Source organism: Bos mutus, chromosome 22 (assembly GCF_027580195.1).
Source record: "Bos mutus isolate GX-2022 chromosome 22, NWIPB_WYAK_1.1, whole genome shotgun sequence".
NCBI classification, from domain to species: domain Eukaryota; kingdom Metazoa; phylum Chordata; class Mammalia; order Artiodactyla; family Bovidae; genus Bos; species Bos mutus.
In genome coordinates this window covers 23,658,775-23,678,820 of record NC_091638.1, presented here as the reverse complement: position 1 = coordinate 23,678,820, position 20,046 = coordinate 23,658,775, and the positions used below count along the sequence as shown (strand labels likewise).

Here is a 20,046-nt window from a genome sequence, read left to right as displayed (position 1 = left end):
TTTTCAAGTCAGGGCAGTATACTCTACAGTAGTATCTTTACTTGGGGGCCGAAAAATACAGCACTCATTCTTTATTTTCTGAAAACTTACTCCATTAAATACATTATGACATAGCTATAGGAATGAACACTGTACTGACATTAAAAGTCAGCTTGTAAAACAACATGTAAGACCTGGAAAATGCCCATTATTTATCACTAAGAGACTAAAAGTAGATTGCTAAACAGTCAAAGATGGTCCCATTTTTTATTTTATATATGCTCAGATGCTTCGATCATGTCTGACTCTTTGTGACCCCATGGACTATAGCCTGCCAGACTTCTCTGTCCATGGGATTCTCCAGGCAAGAATACGGGAGTGGGTTGCCACGCCCTCCTCTAGGAGATCTTCCAGACCCAGGGATCGAACCCACATCTCCTGTATCTCCTACATTGCAAGGCAGATTCTTTACCACTCAGCCACCAGGGGAGCCCATTTATATATATATATATATATATATATATATATATATATATGAAGCTTAATGCAAAGAAAAGATGAAAGAACGTAACTAGATGGTATAGGAATGTGTTTGGAGAGTTCTGCAAGGTGACACCTCGAAAAATCTATGGAGAAAGACAGCAAAATTTATGTTGTTCCCACTTTCAAAGGGAGTATGAATTAAACTCCATTCACACTACTTGAATGGCACTAGAATGAAGACAAAGGACCCAAATTGGGCTCCTCCAGTCTACACAGAAGTGTTTGGATACACACATGCAGCTGCGGAAACACATCATCACGGCCCACTTAAGAGCAGAAAGACTGTCTAAGAACAGTTATTTGTACTGGCACGTTTTAACTGTCTCATCACATGTAAAGATACCCATAATGTACTTTTGATAGAGCCCTTTCCATATTTTGAGTTAGTTTCTGCCTAATGAACTTAAATTCCTCTAAAACAAGTATAGTCGAGTTGATGACTCTAATTTTTAAAATAGCATCTCAGGTTTCCCAGAGAAGATTAGCAGGTTTTTAGTCTAGTTTCTTGTCTGTGTGTGCCTTTGTGAAAAATAAATAGATAAATAATTGTATCCCCTGCTAGGAAGCCGCAACTCAGAAGCTGTGGTTAGCTCGCTAAACCATTGATCTGCAGATTCAGTAATGCCCTTACAATTTAAGATGCATTCTAACAGTTTCAGCTGCAGGATGATAGATGCCTTGAGAGTACTTAAAGTCCCCACAGGTTGCCTCTTTCCTTATCTCGCTATTTTAAGATAACTTTCCCCAAACCACCCTCCTAATGGACTGCTAGAAGTTGGTAAGGGCCCACACAGGGTGTTCCAAGAGGCAAAAAGTGAAGCTGCCAGTTTCGTATCCACTGAGCCTTGAAACTGACACCACATCACTTCTGTCTTATTTTAAGTCATAGTAGCCACCTGGTTCAAGCAGAAGGGGTTCTGGACCACATCTTAGTGGAAGGCATTTTTAATTCTCCACATTTGTGCATGGACTTTTAAAAATTTTTGTATTTATGATCTTAAACAGATGCACTGGAAAAAATGTAACAAGCGTATAAAAATCTGTTTTTATTTCGTTGGTAATATTGTATATTATATGGAATACCTTCTTTAAGGGTAAGAAAGGTTATTTGATTTTAAGGGCTTCCCTGGTGGCTCAGCTGGTAAAGAATCTGCCTGCAATGTAGGAGACCTGGGTTCAATCCCTAAAGAAAACACAGAATACATAATAGTACTAGAGATGTGAGTATCACTGAAATTATAATAGTGATACATGAATAAATGACTTTTGGGGAACACTGTCTAGTGCTAGCTATATAATGTTTGGAACCAAGAAGGAAGGAATTGTAACGAGCATAGATTCAAATAAAAGAAAGTTTCTCTAACATGATTCACTCCCTTTTTTTCTTGCCACCAGTCCAGTACCAACTATTATCTGGAGAAGAGCTGATGGAAAGCCGATAGCAACCAAAGCCAGAAGACACAAGTCAAATGGGATTCTTGAAATCCCCAATTTTCAGCAGGAGGATGCTGGCTTGTATGAATGTGTGGCTGAGAATTCAAGAGGGAAAAACGTAGCAAAAGGACAGTTGACTTTCTATGGTAAGGTAGTGATTCCAGTTTATCATTTGTTGACCTTCTTGGTATTAAAACCCATAAACTAGGAGATTTGCATTCAAGGTTTTTCAGAAGGATTGTTCAAAATACCATTGTGTAAAACCCTTTTTGCTGCCTAATTATCATCCCCTGGGTTGTTCTGGGTGGGGAAGGGGAGGTTGGGGGCAGTGGTGTGGAGACAGCAGAGGGGAAGATACAGGCTGATATGTTGAGGGATGCATATTAGTGTGAACACATTCACTAGGGACCTATTTTTCCTGCTGCCATCAAGCTGTAAACCTGACAAGGGAAAAGTTTTGTTATCCCTCCTCCTGATTTATTTATTTATTTCTAAAGCTCTCCGCTTTTCTTCATTCAAATTTTGACTTGGAGGTCGTGTTAATCCTTGGTAATTGCTCCTATTTGGTAGCGATTTAATGTGGTACCATGAACATTTCAAAATGCATGCTGTCCAAATTTAGTTCTTATCAGAGTGGAGCATGACAAATCTCTCTCACCCCATAGACTCTTTCTGTGCAGCTGTTCCTATTCCAATCAAATCATCGGCATTGATCCAAACAGAACACAAATGTAAAGCTTCTAGCACGTGGTCATCCATTGAGCCTGTCTTGGAAACCCAGTTAGGGTATCATTTTGGAATCCAGAAAGGGATTTCATTTGATAGGCATTTTGAAATCAAACTGAGTTCTCCCAAGTTGGAACATGCCTGAATCCCATGCGGTGTTGAAAATAAATATTATAGATTGATAATTATTTAAGAATGGCTTAGGTGAACAACAATGTGTATTAAAGGGATAAGAGCAGTTCTTTAGGGGCAAGTTGTAGCAAAGACTTTAAACCTTCTGATGTCTTTCAACAACTGATACCACAAAAGTTTATTTATTTCATCGGGTCTTCTTCCAGAGTATTTTGGATTTCAGATATGGGGAAAAGATTTTGTTCAGTAGTCATGTAAGATTTTTTAGAAGCATGATTAGAAACTGGATGGAGCTTTTGAATATCAGCTAGCCTTCAGCAACCTTCCCATCTGGCATTTTGGATTCATACCTGTGGCGTTGCCCAAGGGATAATGAATGCACATGATGTTAGCCAGTCCTTCACGTGATAACTTGAGCACCAATTGTTTAAATAAATATGCACCTTTTAAAAATCACCCATCTTCCTTCAACAATACTAAATGATCAACTCTGCCCATGCCAAACAACAGATCTGATGCTTGATCTTTGCTCTTTCATAAACTATGATGGTTGACACCTTATTTGATTGGTTGAAAAGCAGAAGACATCACAGTTCATTGCTAGAAAAACTGAAGACTGAACGTTACTGATTTGTTCAGTGAGATGCAATCACTGTCTTAAGTGTTTCAGTTCAGTTCAGTCCGGTCGCTCAGTCGTGTCCGACTCTTTGCGACCCCATGAACTGCAGCACGCCAGGCCTCCTTGTCCATCACCATCTCCCGGAGTTCACTCAAACTCACGTCCATCGAGTCAGTGATGCCATCCAGCCATCTCATCCTCTGTCATCCCCTTCTCCTCCTGCCCCCAATCCCTCCCAGCATCAGAGTCTTTTCCAATGAGTCAACTCTTCACATGAGGTGGCCAAAATACTGGAGTTTCAGCTTTAGCTTCATTCCTTCCAAAGAACACGCAGGGCTGATCTCCTTTAGAATGGACTGGTTGGATCTCCTTGCAGTCCAAGGGACACTCAAGGGTACATTTTTCTCTTCAGTATAATAATCATCTCTCCTGCGTCAAGTAGGAACAACCTGAAAATGTTCAGGTAAATGGCCAGTGTTTTCCTTTTTCAATTAGTTAGATTGATTTTTCCATTAAGTAGTTGTGATCCCTAAATGTTAGTTGTGTTGCTCAGTTAATTGATTGAAGTAATTTTTCACTTTCATGGTTTTCTTTGAAGTGAAATATCTGCTTTTCAGTATATTAAAAACGTAGGAAATATCCTGTCACCAGGAGTTGGCACAGTGCTTTCTAGTAGGTCATAAGTTTCCTACACTGGAAACAGAAGATTCCAGAGTTAGTCTTCTGGAGAATCAACCTCATCAATAACCTTCTGGAGAAACAATGAACGGTTTTCTGGGACCCAGCCTTGGAGATGAAAATCTGATGCTAACAGTGTTTCCCTTTTAAACGAAGTTATCTGCATTCATCCATGGGAAAAAAAGCCAAATGAAATGTGCCTGCTTTCTGAAGATAACTCAGCTTTTTCTCCGTTGTCAACCACCCTAGGTGTTAGAAGCTTGTCAGATCAGTTGACTTCATGATGGTGGGCTGTTGCATCTTTTTTATCCTTTTATTTTCCCTCAACTAGCATATCAGTGACACGGAAATTATCGAGTTGTTTTCATTGTCACAGGAGAGCTTAATTATGCAAAAGTGCTTGGCTGTCATTTTTTTTTTTTCCTTGTGGTCTCTGTTGGGTTTTCTCAATACAGTGTTCCCAATATCCAGCTGCCTAGATCTCCAATTTAAATGAATTGTTATAATTAAAATCACCATATATATTTCACAAAAGGGGAGAAAGTAGCCCTAGTTACTCATCCATGAACATGCTCTCTTTGTTGACAAGAGAATGTCTGACAGTGTTAAGATGTGCTGTGCTTGGGGACAATAAACCTTGGGTTTCAGCTTAGAGACCTGCTTGTCCTTTTTGGTTCCAAGTTGCTGCATCCCATTCATCCACTCTTCAGTTGAGAAACCAGACAGGTGTGCTCACTTCCGTTCTGGCCTGACAAAATGGCAATTTTTCTGATCCCACACTGAAACCATTTAACCTTCCTCCAAAGGCCTGCTGAGCATGGTTTCGTTGTTCCTACATTCCCTGTATAAGGGTCATAGGAGCCTATATTCCTGGCTGGTGTGTTTCCACTGTGATTGTGTCTTTAGCTTAGCATGTGCTACTCATGTTTGGGAAGAATTGAAGCTAGTTCAAACATGAACATTTTTACCCATCTCCATCTTCCAGAGTTATTTGTGCCATGGCCTGTACTTGTCCGTGTGGTTTAATCTGCTCTTTCAGGTATTTTTAAGCATTAAAAACTTACTGAGGTAGATATTATATTTTCAAGGGTACATTACTACAAATCTTTCTTGCTTAAATGTTGACATTTTCCAAAATGACTTTAATATATTATTAATTTGTTCAAATAATTTTTTTTTATTGCCTACCAGAGGTGGCAGAGTATTAGACACTTAGGACTATAATACAAATCCCTGTCTTCAAGGAACTTTTCTTTCACTAGGAGCAAACAGGAAATTCACTATTATGCAAATAAATGAACTAGAAAATTTCATAAGGTGATAAGAATCATGAAGAAGGTGGTTAGGATGATATGATAGCAGGCAACTAGGAGCAGAAGAAGGACTTCCCTGATAGCTCGGTTGGTAAAGAATCCACCTGCAATGCAGGAGACCCCAGTGTGATACCTGGGTCAGGAAGACCCACTGGAAAAGGGATAGGCTACCTACTCCAGTACTCTTGGGTTTCCCTTGTGGCTCAACTGGTTAAGAATCCGCCTGTAATGTGGGAGACCTGAGTTTGATCCCTGGGTTGGGAAGATCCCCTGGAGAAGGGAAAGGCTACCCCCTCCAGTATTCTGGCCTGGAGAATTCCCTGAACTGTATAGTCCATGGGGTCACAAAGAGTTGGACACAACTTAGCGACTTTCACTTTCACTTTTCAAGAACAGAAGAAAGACTTCATAAGATAAGGCAGTCAGGGAAGACTTGTGTAAGATGTGACTTCTGAACTGAAACCTAAAGAGTGAAAAAGAGCCATGCTTTCAAGGGGTAGTGCTTTCCAGGCAGAAGGTAAGGAAGTGCAGAGGCCCTGAGGCAGAAGACGACTTAACATGTGTGAGATGCATCAAGGAAGCCAGCGTGGCTAAGTCCTAGTGAGAAAGGATAAAGGGTTTGGAAACAAAGGAGGGTGGCAGATTAGGCAGTACTTTGTAAGCCAGGCACTGAGTTTGGGTTTTATTCTGATAATGGGAAACCACTGTGAGATTATAAATGGGGAATGACTCAGTTGTATTCATGCTTTTAGAAGATCACTCTGGTTGTTCTGCGATGATTACATTATAGGGAACCAAGAGTAAAAGCAGGATAAGCAGTCAGAAAGCCAACCAGGTGAGAAATGATGGTGGCTAGGACGCAAAGAATGAAAATAAATGGAGACTTGACATATATTTTGGACTTAGAACCAGTAAGACACTTTTTTGTCATTCCTACACTTAGCCATTTTCTAAATATGGAAACTGCTTCCCAAAGAGATACTCATGTTACTGATTGAAGCTACATAGTAAGCAGAGTGAGTGATAGTCGCTCAGTCCTGTCCGACTCTTTGTGACCCCATGGACTGTAGCCTGCCAGGCTCCTCTGTCCATGGAATTCTCCAGGCAAGAGTACTGGAGTGGGTTGCCGTCTCTTTCTCCAGGGGATCTTACCGACTCAGGGATCAAACTCCAGTCTTCTTCATTGCAGGCAGATTCCTTACCATCTGAGCCACCGGAGAAGCCCATAGTAAACAGAGATAGGTTCCAGATGCTATGCCTGTTCTTTCATGCTGGAAGTTCTCAAGCTTCAGGGTGCAGTTAGAATAAACTGAAAATTTTATTAAAATACAGAACTCCCCAGAAGTTCTGATTTTGTTGGGCTAGCATGGGACCTGAGAATTTGCATTTCTATTACGTTTCCTGGTTGTGCTGATGCTACTTGTTTGAGTCCACAGTGCAAAAGCCATTGCTCTTATGCAGGTTGTTTCCAGGTGGTAGAGTGAACCCTAAGAATAAATTACTGCAAATAAAGGTGTTCCTGCTTCCTGTGAAAGCTCGCAGACTTCTGTCACATCAAGCATTATGACCAGTCTACAAAGACACAGTGGAAGGAGGATGCTACAGTAATTATCTTTGAAAAAAGGAGAGGGAGGTATAAAATGGATTTAATTCACTTGATAATTATTCATCTTTCCACCTCATTATTCCTTTTTGCACAAATAGACCAGTGGAATAACAGTCATCATTCAGAAGAATGAAACATGAGCTAAATTTCCTGATATTTAATACCTTTGTACAATTTCTCCTAGATGTAACAGGTATTGAGAGTAAAGTCATTTTCACCATGAGGAAATAGGGAATATAATATGCAAGCAGTGAACAAGACTATTTTTCAATGAATGTATAATGTTTGAGCTGGAAGGATCTGTTGGAGCCAACTCTTTGATTTTTACAAGTTAAAAATAAAGACCCAGAGACATAAAATAACTTACCCAAGATGATAGAATGAGTGAGAATCAGAGATCCTTTAGACCTGTTCTGTGTTCTTTGACTTGCCAGTAAGACATTTTCATTAAATAGGTAAAAGGGAAAAAAAGTCATCAATCATTCAGATACTTTATCTACTTGTTTTCTACAACCAAAGTCATAAATGAAAACATCCAGGTGAACAACTGAGTTTTTTACTTCCTATTTTCTAAGGAAGTGACTTATAATCACCTGATTATTGAGCCAAAAAGAGCTCTTTTTATTTTCCTTCCAATTTACATCTATGGCTGTATGTCGAGACCTTGTGGGCTATGGTCCTTTGGCTCTAAAGACAAAACTGTGGACTTCATGACCCTGCAAATAGTATGGGAGGATATCTAGGGTCAGAATATAAAAGCATCATTTAGTATGGTGTACTAATTTCCCCATAGATGTGCTGTGTATGTGTGATCACTAGATAATATTCAGTCTCACAAAGTGGCTTAAAGAATTGAATGACCAAAAGAATGAACACAGAAGATGAGATAATTTTGCACTCAAGCAAGAGTCTGCCTAATTGTCCCAAATGAACTGATACCAAAAACCCTTAATATCCTTGAGTACAGCTTAAGATAGATTCATCTTCTCTAAGACTGTGTAAGCAACCAGAAATAATTTTGAATGGCTACAGGTAATCATTCTAATAGCAATTTAAATTATTTTCCCCCATTTTATTTTTTTTTTTTTTTCCCTAAGGGCTAAGGCTCTTGATGGCTTTTCTTTCTATTAGAAATTTCTGGTTTTGGACAGTCAGAGAACCAGATACCTCTGAGAACTGCAAACTGTATCTGTCTGCAATATAAATTGTTATTGGACAAGATGCTTGCATGATTCCAGTGGCTGGATTATGCATTGACTTAGGTCGTTTCTGGCAGTTGTTGAACAAAAGATTGGAATGAAGAGCTTGTTCATTTATGCAAGAGATTAACAGTGTCATAGAGTCAAGTAAAACACAATCATTTAACCTTGTATTTTAATTTGTATCTTGAGAACAAGACTAAAGATTCACTTTAGAGGAGAGATTCTTCTATTCAAACCTTGAAAGAATATGAATGGCTGAAACAGATGGTTCTGTTTTAATATGTGAATATGATTTCTGTTTAGTATTTGGGATCTACATATATATAATGCCCGAAAAGCATTTAGACATAAACTTCTTTTTGAAATAATAGGGCTGAATCAACCTGTTCAAGCCTTCCATGGAGCTATTTTTTTAGATATGGTGTTGCAAAAGAACCTAGATATTAAGTGATAAATACCACGGACCCACATACATTATCCAAAAAAAAAGTTAAAGGAAACAATATTTTCTCTTATGCACTAAAGTGGACCATTTGTTACCCAAGGACTTCGAACTCAGTGACCCAAAGAGATATGTAGAGATATAAACAATTTCCATCAGGTACAGAACTATTCAATTACAAAAAACTCACTCACTTAGATATGATTCATCTAATCTAAGTGAGTGGCAGGAGAAACCTTCACTGTGTGGGTTTTTGCCCTGTAGATCTGCAATTGGCATGTTAAAAGAAAGATCATCTTATCCTTTGCCATATATATAATACAGTATTCCATTCTCAGTCCCTGTGGGCCCCTGTCCAGATATTGACTTCAAGAGGAATGTGTTTAAATCATTTCAAATTTGGCTCCTATGAATTCATTTTACTTCAGGAGGAGTAGATTTTTGTCCTTCAAATCTGGTTTCTGAGCATTAATTTTACTTTAAAAACGAAAAGGAAAGTATCTGATGATGTCTCACAAAGACTGAATTTGCTGTTGATTTCTCCTTGACCAGCACAAACCACTACCATTGAGCATTCTTCTTGAGCACCTTAACCTCTGTAACCCTGTTGGAAGAGAGAATGAGCCCTCAGAAGGGTTTAATTAGTTAGAACTTTGCAAGGTCTTTTCAAAATCCTCTCAAGGCCCTCCCTTCCCTTCGCTTCTCCCTATCCTCTTTGAGATTGCAAGGTTGTGTTTCCAGCTCTTTCTGTGTTTTTGAAAGAAAGCAATGAATAAGCCCAAGAGTTACAGGAAATCTATGACATTGAAATCTCTGTCTCTGCATGTGGTTTTGATGTTTCCTTTTTGAACTTCAACTTGACATTGCTTCATAAGTTACATTTGCCCTTCCATTTTATTTTTCTTCCTCACTCTCTTTGAAAAGTTTGGCTTCGTTAATATTCCACACAGATTTCTATAGTTTTTCTTGTTTGCTTTGTTTTCATAGACCCTGTGGGGGGTAAATATTCAGCAGGTTGCATGTGAAATTAGGCACATAACTGCCATTAGCCTCATCAGTGTTGCACATCAAATTCTCCAGACAGAGAACTGAAAAGGTAGTATCTACCATTTGAGCTCCCTTTGCAAAGCACCAGGAAGATAAAAAACAATGGCAGACTTGCAGCTCCTTCAAGGATAAAGGTTACAACCCTGCATTCAAGTTAATGCTTCTTGATGTTATAACTTGTTTTGAAAGCTGACCCTTTCAGCCTCCCCTCATTTGAAACAATGCATCATCCCCATCAGTAGATTTGTAAAATTGTGTTTTGCTCTTTGAAAAACATGAGATTTGCTTATAGATGGATAAAAGGAGAAAGTAGCATTTATTCAGGGACCTAGGGACCTCTGCTGGTTAAGTGAGTTGTTTTTCCAGTATTTTTTTTTTTTTCATTATTGATAATATAAGCTTGAGCTCAACACTAGTCATTTCCTTTTGAATTAAATTATGAATGATTGGTAACCTCATCGAATAAAGATACTGAGGTCAAGTCAGCTAAGAGATATGTTAAGAATATTGAGTAGCATCTTCTAATTAAATATGAATACCAGTTCTAACTATTGGGTTCAAGTTGGTAGGCATCACGCAAGTGCACAGTGTGAAGATACATTCCAGAATGACTACTCTTTGCTTCTGAACTTTGGGCTGAGGGTTTTCTGCCTAATTACATGTGCCATTATAGTTTACCAATAGCATGAATCGTGCTTTAGGGAAGGCTTGATATTATGAAGACTTTTTAGGGAATGTGCGTTAGCATTGTCTTTATTTCCCTTAAGAACAAGGAGAGAAAATGGGACTTTATTTGAAGCATGAGAGGTGAGGCACAATTTTGGTGGTAGGAGGGAGTGGTACAGCAGTCCCCAGCCTCTTTGGCAATAGGGACGAGTTTCAGGGAAGACAATTTTTTCACAGTCCCGGGGTGGGAGGATGGTTTCAGGAGGATTTGAGTGCATCACACTTATCATGCACTTTATTTCTATTATTATCATCTCCCCCTCAAATCATCAGGCATTAGATCCCAGAGAGTTGGGGACCTCTGGAGTATGGCATTGAGCAGTGTGGGAATTGAGTGCAGTCTTGAACTCCTGTGTTAGGCAGGGCAGGACCTAGCTCCTTAAGAAGCTTTTGGTGAAAACCAGGGCTCATTCAGAGATTTGGAATTGTAAGGCCATATGCTAATAGAAAATATTCTATCAACATGAAAAAAGGTAATAATAGAAAATGATGACAGTCTTGAAGGAGAAAGGAGTCACAGAAATTATTTATATGATGCGTGTGAGAGACACGTAGAAATATAATGGCTTAAAGAAGAAGTTTCTTTCCTTCATACATATGTCTCCAAAAATAGGCATGTGGGTCTGGGGTTGCTTTATTCCAGAAGATCATTCAAGGTCAGCATCTTCATCCTACATAGCTTCATCTGTGAGCCCAAGGCTATTTCACTTGTCACTTTCTAATCAGTGGGAAAGAAAAATGAGAATCCAGGGCTGGTATCTTTAAGTCAGTAACCTGGAGGTTGCCCTCATCACTTCCACACACATACCACCTATCATTGGTATGAACCTCATCCTATAATTACCTCTAGATGCAAATGAAGGGAAATACAGTGGGTAGCTAGGAAAACATGAGCCCAGCTTAAAGTAACAGAGTGGTGGTGGGAGATTTCTTTTGGAAAAAATGAGGAATAGATATTTGGGAGGAGGAGCAGTTAATTTTACCCTATGGCTCATGATAGTTTTGCTCATTTTGCCTTTAGTGATGGAAAAAACAGCCACATAGGCTGCAAAAACAGGACATTCAGAGTTGGACATGAGGTGGGGTGTTTTATTCTAAAAGTACCCACTGAACTTCCACCCAGCTTTGCAATTGACATAACCTCTGGAAAATTAATTTTATCATAAACCCTTTTTTGTCCCTTAATTGCATATGATAAACATGAGTTGAACATGCACTGAATGTACATCTTTGCTTTGTGAACTGCTATAGCTCAACCGAACTGGAGTCAAAAAATAAATGACATCCATGTGGCCATTGAAGAAAACGTCTTCTGGGAATGTAAAGCCAATGGAAGGCCCAAGCCTACATACAGGTGGCTGAAAAATGGCGAACCACTGTTAACTCGGGTAAGCAAATGAATGAAAATTGTGTCTTAATATTGACTTTAATGTGGTGTGTGGTCTTGTTGCTATGGAAAGAGAAAAATTACCAGTTGTTTCCAAAATTATATAACCAAATGCCATTAATAGTGGAACAAGTGAATGTGGTTGATAGATAGAAACTGTACATAAATCCAATTTTCCAGCATTGCTCAGCCTTGTTAAACATCCATACCGGATCTTTGGTCTTCAGAGATTAACGTCACTGGCTTTACAACTGGAGAGTTATGCTGAAGGTCTGGATCATGTAACTGTGCTAAGATACAAGTTTGCATGTACAAGTGAGTGTGTAAGACTCTCCAGTTCTCCCCTTCAGTGCAGTTTTATATTGTCTTCTGTCTGGGAAGACTAGTGAACAACACAGTCCAGTACATGGACCAGCAAAATGCTCACTGTGCCTCAGACATGTAGCAGTGGCGTGTGCAAACTCGAGACTGACACCTCTTAGTGGAACAGAAGTAGAAGAACAACTAAAAGCGATGAGCAAAGTGGGAGGCACCAGTCTGTAGGCCCTGAAGCAGGCAGTAGTAGCTGAAAGCTCAGATATTAAAAATCCTCTTTGGAGACCAGGCTGCAATATCCCTGTAGCTAAGGCTTAAGTGAAAAAGCGGCCAAACTGTTGCCTGGCTTAACAGGACTCTGTGATGTGAGAGAGGTAGGAGGTACCAGGCTGCGTCTTCTACTGGCTCTGGGCAGGAACTGCAGTAGCCTCAGTATCCTCGCAGATCCAGGACCTGAGAGAAGCCATGAGTCTGGTTATTTCTGGACCAGCAGCCCAGGGAAGGGCTTCCCTGGTAGCTCAGCTGGTAAAGAATCCACCTGTATTGCAGAAGACCCCAGTTCAATTCCTGGATCAGGAAGATTCCCCTGGAGAAGGGATAGTCTACCCACTGCAGTATTCATGGGCTTCCCTGGTGACTCAGCTGGAAAAGAATCTGCCTGGAATGCAGGAGACCTGGGTTTGATCCCTGGGTTGGGAAGATTCCCCTGGAGGAGGCCATGGCAACCCACTCCAGTATTCTTGCCTGGAAAAATCCCATGGACAGAGGAGCATGGTGGACTGCAGTCTATGGGGTCACAAAGAGTCGGACATGATTGAGTAGCTAAGCACACAGCCCAGGAGATGAGGTGGAAGTAGCCACCCAATCTGCTAAATGGGTGGAAAGACAGACAAAAATAACTCCTTTTCAAAATACTCCTGCATGCCAATATTCCAAATTATATGCAAAAAAAAAAAATTTTTTTAGAAAGGTAACCAACCTGTAGAGCAGTCTAACAAAGAAATCTGAATAACCTTGTCGAGAAGGCTAAAAGAGATAGGAATCATGCCTATAAAAATAAATGAGGTGGAGGGACCTTAAGATGAGGAACAATTGTGTCCAGTTTGATTTTCCCACTGAATTCAAATTTTTGCTGAAGTATGACATTTTCCCCAGGCCCCAATTTGACAGCCAGTTTCTTGTGCTCTGGTTTCCTCCCCCATCAGCTCCAGGCAAGAACAACCACTCTGAGCACTGGCCAGGATATCAGCCCTTGCAGCCACAGAAACAGGCAGATATAACAAGCCTAGTCCACACCGTGCCACCCACACCTCCTCCTGACCAGCAGGGCTCCTGCTGGTCCCATGATTCTCTCAATTCTAAAAGCCAGCTTCGAATCACTTGAGTGTAGGTGCCCAGGTAACTGGCATTTTCCTTCCTCTATTTAATGTGAGGGATCATGGATGCCAGGCAGCTAAATCACAACCCTAGGGCAAACAGAAAATATTTTACTTTTTAAATGGCAGGTCTCCTGGAGAAAAGGAGGTCCTTTAGGGTATTTATGAAAATTGATGCCTCAAGTTATGTAGCCTCAGGCTGATGAATGAAGATGGTCTATTGTTTGATACACCCACTTGGCTGTCTTCAGATTGGCACCAGTTCATGGTCCTAAGCTTAGTTCACGCCACCAACAGCAGTCAAGTAACAGAACATTAAATTATCAATACTTATTATTTATTCTTAGTAAACTTCAACAACATTAAATATGTGTTTCTGCTTCATCCAAGAAGAGTACAGTCCTTTTAACCCTCAAAGTGTTGGCTGCCCATAATTTGAGTGTTTTAACTACTCTAAACAGTAATTTTCCTTGTATTTCCCACTCCTCACCCCCAGTTAGCACAAAGCCTTGGAGTAAAAAAAAAAAAAAAAAAAGAAAAATCATTTTAAATTTAAAGTTCATCTGTTTAGAGGGGATATTAATTTGAGTGGTTTCACTATTAAATCAATGATAACTCAAGAGAGTCCTACAATTTAAATTCCATTTACCAACTGATGTACGGGTTGTTCATTTAGCATCTGACCTGCCACAAGCTAGTTGACGGATAAATAGCTCATGTTATGTAAATTGTTTATATGATGGCAATTTCCCTCCCATTAAGTCCCTTTGATATATAACATGTAGCAAAGATGCCTTAAGGTCTCGGTTGTAGAAGGTCATTGTTTTGTGTTCCTCTTTTCTTTCACAGGATAGAATTCATATCGAACAAGGAACTCTCAACATAACAATAGTGAACCTCTCAGATGCTGGCATGTATCAGTGTGTGGCAGAGAATAAACATGGAGTTATCTTTTCCAGCGCAGAGCTTAGTGTGATAGGTGAGTCTTTATACTGGAAAGAACAAAAAAGTAAAAGCTTTTGAAATCACTAAACTAACATGTGCTTTCCCAAGCATAAATATTCCATCCAAGAAAAAAGGTTGATGAAATCTTTAGACTGAAGATATCTCTTGAGAAAGAAGGAATGCATTCTACAAGCAGTAAGAGGAGACCACTTACTCTTCAGGAGATCAGGTTCTTCTGATGCTTGCAATGGGTGATGCAGTTCCCCCGGCACTCATTTTTATTCCTCTATCAACCCCTCTTCTAAACTGTGCAAAGTTTCTGAAATGTGTTGGTGTCTGATGGGGTGTAAACTTCAGCTTGTAGAGAGGAAGAGCTGCCTTAGGTGGACGGGTTTGTTTGAATGTCAGGCAGAGTGCATTTTGTTCTTTCACATGTAAATTTTCCAGACTATACACTATGGACTGCTCCTCCAACCCCATCTTTCAACATATGCCCCTTTCCTTCTGTTCTTCAGCAGTGCTGAGCTTTCTGAGCTGCCTGTTCACCACCTTCTCTTCCTCCACAGTCCACACTGTTCCCTCTGCCTCAAATGCTTTTCTGTCCCCTCTTCATTTCATTTACTTCTTCTCAACTCAGAATTGATTACATTCTCTGCAGACAAAGATGGAGAAGCTCTATAGAGTCAGCAAAAACAAGACTGGGAGCTGACTGTAGCTCAGATCATGAACTCCTTATTGCAAAATTCAGACTTAAATAGAAGAAAGTAGGGAAAACCACTAGGTCATTCAGGTATGACCTAAATCAAATCCCTTACAGTGAAAGTGACAAATAGATTCAAAGGATTAGATCTGATAGAGTACCTGAAGAACTATGAACGGAGATCCATGACATTCTACAGGAGACAGTGGTCAAGACCATCCCCAAGAAAAAGAAATGCAAAGAGGCAAAATGGTTGTCTGAGGAGGCCTTCCAAATAGCTGAGAAAATAAGAGATGCTAAAGGCAAAGGAGAAAAGGAAAGATACACCCATTTGAATGCAGAGTTCCAAAGAATAGCAAGGAGAAATAAGAAAGCCTTCCTCAGTAATCAGTGCAAAGCAATACAGGAAAACAATAGAATTGGAAAGACTAGATATCTCTATGGGGTCGCAGAGTCAGACACGACTGAAGCGACTTAGCAGAGATCTCATCAAGAAAATTAGAGATACCAAGGGAACATTTCATGCAAAGATGGGCACAATAAAGGACAGAAATGGTATGGACCTAACAGAAGCAGAAGATATTAAGAAGAGGTGGCAAGAATACACAGAAGAACTGTACAAAACAAGATCTTCATGACCCAGATAACCACAATAGTGTGATCACTCACCTAGAGCCAGACATCCTAGAATTTGAAGTCAAGTGGCCCATAGGAAGCATCACTATGAACAAAACTGCTGCTACTGCTGCTAAGTCACTTCAGTCGTGTCCGACTCTGTGCGACCCCATAGACAGCAGCCCACCAGGCTCCCCTGTCCCTGGGATTCTCCAGGCAAGAACACTGGAGTGGGTTGCCATTTCCTTCTCCAATGCATGAAAGTGAAAAGTGAAAGTGAAGTCACTCAGTCGTGTCCGACTCTTTGCAACCCCACAGATTGCAGCCCACCAGGCTCCTCCGCCCATGGGATTCTCCAGGCAAGAGTACTGGAGTGGGGTGCCATTGCCTTCTCCATGAACAAAACTAGTGGAGGTGAAAGAATTCCAGTTGAGCTATTTCAAATCCTAAAAGATGATGCTGTGAAAGTGATGCACTCAATATGCCAGCAAATTTGGAAAACTTAGCAGTGGCCACAAGGCTAGAAAAGGTTTCATTCTAATCCCAAAGAAAGGCAATGCCAAAGAATTTTCAAACTACCGTACAATTGCACTCATCTCACACGCTAGTAAAGTAATGCTTAAAATTCTCCAAACTAGGATTCAACAGTATGTGAACTGTTAACCTCCATATGTTCCAGCCAGATTTAGAAAAGGCAGAGGAACCAGAGATCAAACTGCCAACATCCGTTGGATCATCAAAAAAGCAACAGAGTTCCAGAAAAACATCTACTTCTGCTTTATTGACTATGCCAAAGCTTTTGACTGTGTGCATCACAACAAACTGTGGAAAAGTCTTCAAGAGATGGGAATACCAGACCACCTGACCTGCCTCCTGAGAAATCTGTATGCAGGTCAGGAAGCAACAGTTAGAACTGGACATGGAACAACAGACTGGTTCCAAATCAGGAAAGGAGCACATCAAGGCTGTATATTGTCACCCTGCTTATTTAATTTATATGCAGAGTACATCATGAGAAACGCTGGGCTGGATGAAGCAAAAGCTGGAATCAAAATTGCTGGGAGAAATATCAATAACCTCAGATATGCAGATAATACCACCCACTTATGGCAGAAAGTGAAGAAGAACCTAAGAGTCTCTTGATCAAAGTGAAAGAAGAGAGTGAAAAAGTTGGCTTAAAACTCAGCATTCAGAAAACTAAGATCATGGCATCTGGTCCCATCACATCATGGAAAATAGATGGGGAAACAATGGAAACAGCGACAGACATTATTTGCGGGGGGTGGGGGGGGGTCCAAAGTCACTGCAGATGGTGATTGTAGCCATGAAATTAAAAGACTCTTGCTCCTTGGAAGAAAAGTTATGACCAACCTAGACAGCATATTAAAAAGCAGAGACATGACTTTGCCAACAAACGTCCATCTAGTCAAGGCTATGGTTTTTCCAGTAGTCATGTATGGACATGAGAGCTGGACTATAAAGAAAGCTGAATGCCGAAGAATTGATGCTTTTGAATTGTGGTGATGGAGAAGGCTCTTGAGAGTCCCTAGACTGCAGGAGATCCAAACAGTCCATCCTAAAGGAAATCAGTCCTGAATATTCATTGGAAGGACTGATGCTAAAGCTGAAACTCTAATACTTTGGCCACTTGACAGAATGAACTGACTCATTGGAAAAGACCCTGCTGCTGGGACAGGTTTAGAGGCAGGAAGAGAAGGGAATGACAGAGGATGAGATAGTTGGATGGCATCACTGAATCATTTGAGCAAGCTTCAGGAGTTGGTGATGGACAGGGTAGCCTGACATACTGCAATCTGTGGGGTTGCAAAGCATCAGACACAACTGAGTGACTGAACTAAACTGAACTGAACTGAGGCTGCCTCTCCCAGCTCCATATTGGCTTCCTCAGGAAGTCATACCTCTCTCTATGCCCAGGTCAGCTCCTACTGTTACAATTTTCATCCTGCCTTTTAATGCTCCTTGATATCATGCTGCATTTACATTTACATTTGCTAATGTGATTTCTCTGTCTTTTTCTCTCTCTGCACTTTAACTTCCCTGTGATGTCAATGACCATACTTGGTTTCACTCATTTAATCATCAGGACCTAATACAATATTGAAGCACATAGTATGCACTCATTAAATATTGAATGAATGTAGGAATGAATGACTGCACTAAGTAATGAAGGAGTTGAGAGACTGTTTTAAAAAATGAATTAATTAGTGAAGTAAATCTTTGAAAACAGTGGTTAGTGAATTAAGAAAGCTCTAGGCATTAAAAAAAAAAAAAAAAACCTTCAGACCATCAACTTGCATTTGTCTTATAGAAAAATCTTTACTTTGACTTCGGAATTTATCTTAAATGTCTAAGTAGCAGTTCTTCTTGGAGCGTAATAGAAAGGTTATAAATAAGAGAAAAGCAACACACAGAGAGAGCTGATTCCATAAGTCCTGATAATTTGCCCAGATTCAGAGTCCTGACTTGCCCTTCTGCAGAGCACTTCTTGGTGCCTGGCATGTGGATCTGACATGGATTAAGTGGATGCTCCTGAATTGAATGTTCGTCCACCCATGCAAGGTAAAAAAGAAAGGATCTGCTTCCATAATTGTTTTCCTCACCAGCTTCTTTACCTGAACCAACACCCAATCAAAGATAAAAATTTTTGAGGATTCATGAGGTTGCAGTCTTTTTCAAAGAGGCCATGGAGGATTCTGTGGTCTTGGAGTCAACATCAGTGTGGCTACTGTAAGGATGTCCCCCACACACATACCTTCCCCACTATAAATGTTAAGGATGATAATTCCAGCTTCCCAGGACAAGTACAATGGTCCCATCCTGGCCAAGTGGACTCTGATTGTTCGTAGTTGGAGCTGACTGTTGTGGAGTGCAATTCACAAAGGTAGATTATGTAGAATGTTCTGCAGAAAGAAGTGTATTCTTTGTTAAACATAGTGTCAACTGGTTAGAAAACAGCTACAGAGGAGGGTGTGTGGCCTCAGGAATGAATACATTGTCTTTAGACCCTCCAGGCGAAAGCTGTCCAATTTAAAAGTCTGGGGATGCCATTATAATTATTAAAGATTTTGTAGATCCTTTTGTTAAAATAAGAAAATTTGATGGTAACAAATGACTGGAAATCACAGGATATAATCATGGAGTAAAGATAGAGGATGACTACAGTCCCAAAAGCAGAGCCTGAAGTGAGAAAGGCTATTAAATGATTTTTATCTAGAGCACTTACCCAGAGGGGAGCATAACAGTATGGTTGCAAAGAGTTGGACACAACTGAGCAACTGAATGACAACAATGAGATGTGTGTGTGTGTATACATCCATCTCCAGATATCCATATCTATATCCATGTGCACACTAAGTCACTTCAGTTATGTCCAGCTCTTTGCAATCCTGTGGACTGAAGCTTGCCAGGTTCCCCTGTCCATGGGATTCTCCAGGCCAGAATCCTGGAATGGGTTGCCATGCCCTCCTCCAGGAGGTCTTCCTGACCCAAGGATCAAATCTGTGCCTCTTATGTCTCTTGCATTGGCAGGCAGGTTCTTTATCACTAGCACCACCTGGGAAGGCCAATCTGTATCTGTGTCTATATATCTATCTGATATGCATATCCTACGATCCTCACCAGATCCTTTCTCTTCCCTCTACCAAGGGTTCAAGGCCTATGAGGTGATAATCACTGATTCAACTCTTACATTCAGAGCTTTATTTCAAGTCATTTCCAGTTAGAACCAATTCCATTTGAATTCTTGGTCTGAGTCCTTTCTTAATTCCCTTGAGATCAGCAAGCAAGCTCAGTAAAGATGAAAATGCCTGAGAAGTTATTTAACCCCCCTCCCTGATCTCAGCTTTATTGAGTGTAAGAACTGTAAGGCATGTCAGTAAATTATTCAGTTCCAAACAAGTGATACAAATAGTAAGTCTTCCAGAAATTCAGGAAAGAGAGTTTGACCAGTGGACTGAGCTAGTCAGGTGAACCTTGAAAAATAATTTATATTTATACAGGCAAAAGGAAAAAAAGAACCAGGAACAGTGCAGAGTGAAAAGGCCTGAACAAAAGTTATAAAACATCTAGATAGTTTCTTGCCCATAGAAAATCCTGAATGTTTCTCAGAAATTTTAATTCAAATACATAAAGTGTATCGGCAAAGTTTAAACTTGAAAGAGGAAGATGGAAAAATTAATTAAGGGCCAATTTTGGAAGATATTGAACAAGCTTAGAAGTTCTCTATTTAATATCCCATTTT

General features: G+C 40.2%; 1 protein-coding gene across 6 annotated transcripts in view; it reads left to right on the top strand.

The window, feature by feature from the left end:
- Nucleotides 1-20,046, top strand: part of CNTN4 (contactin 4) — a 1,023,175-nt gene that overhangs the window by 832,257 nt on the left and 170,872 nt on the right. For all 6 annotated transcript variants that reach the window (XM_070359500.1, XM_070359495.1, XM_070359496.1 and 3 more), the window contains 3 exons: nt 1,918-2,102; nt 11,699-11,835; nt 14,375-14,504. In XM_070359500.1, the coding sequence (XP_070215601.1) occupies nt 1,918-2,102; nt 11,699-11,835; nt 14,375-14,504 (452 nt within the window). The remainder of the gene's footprint in view (nt 1-1,917; nt 2,103-11,698; nt 11,836-14,374; nt 14,505-20,046) is intronic.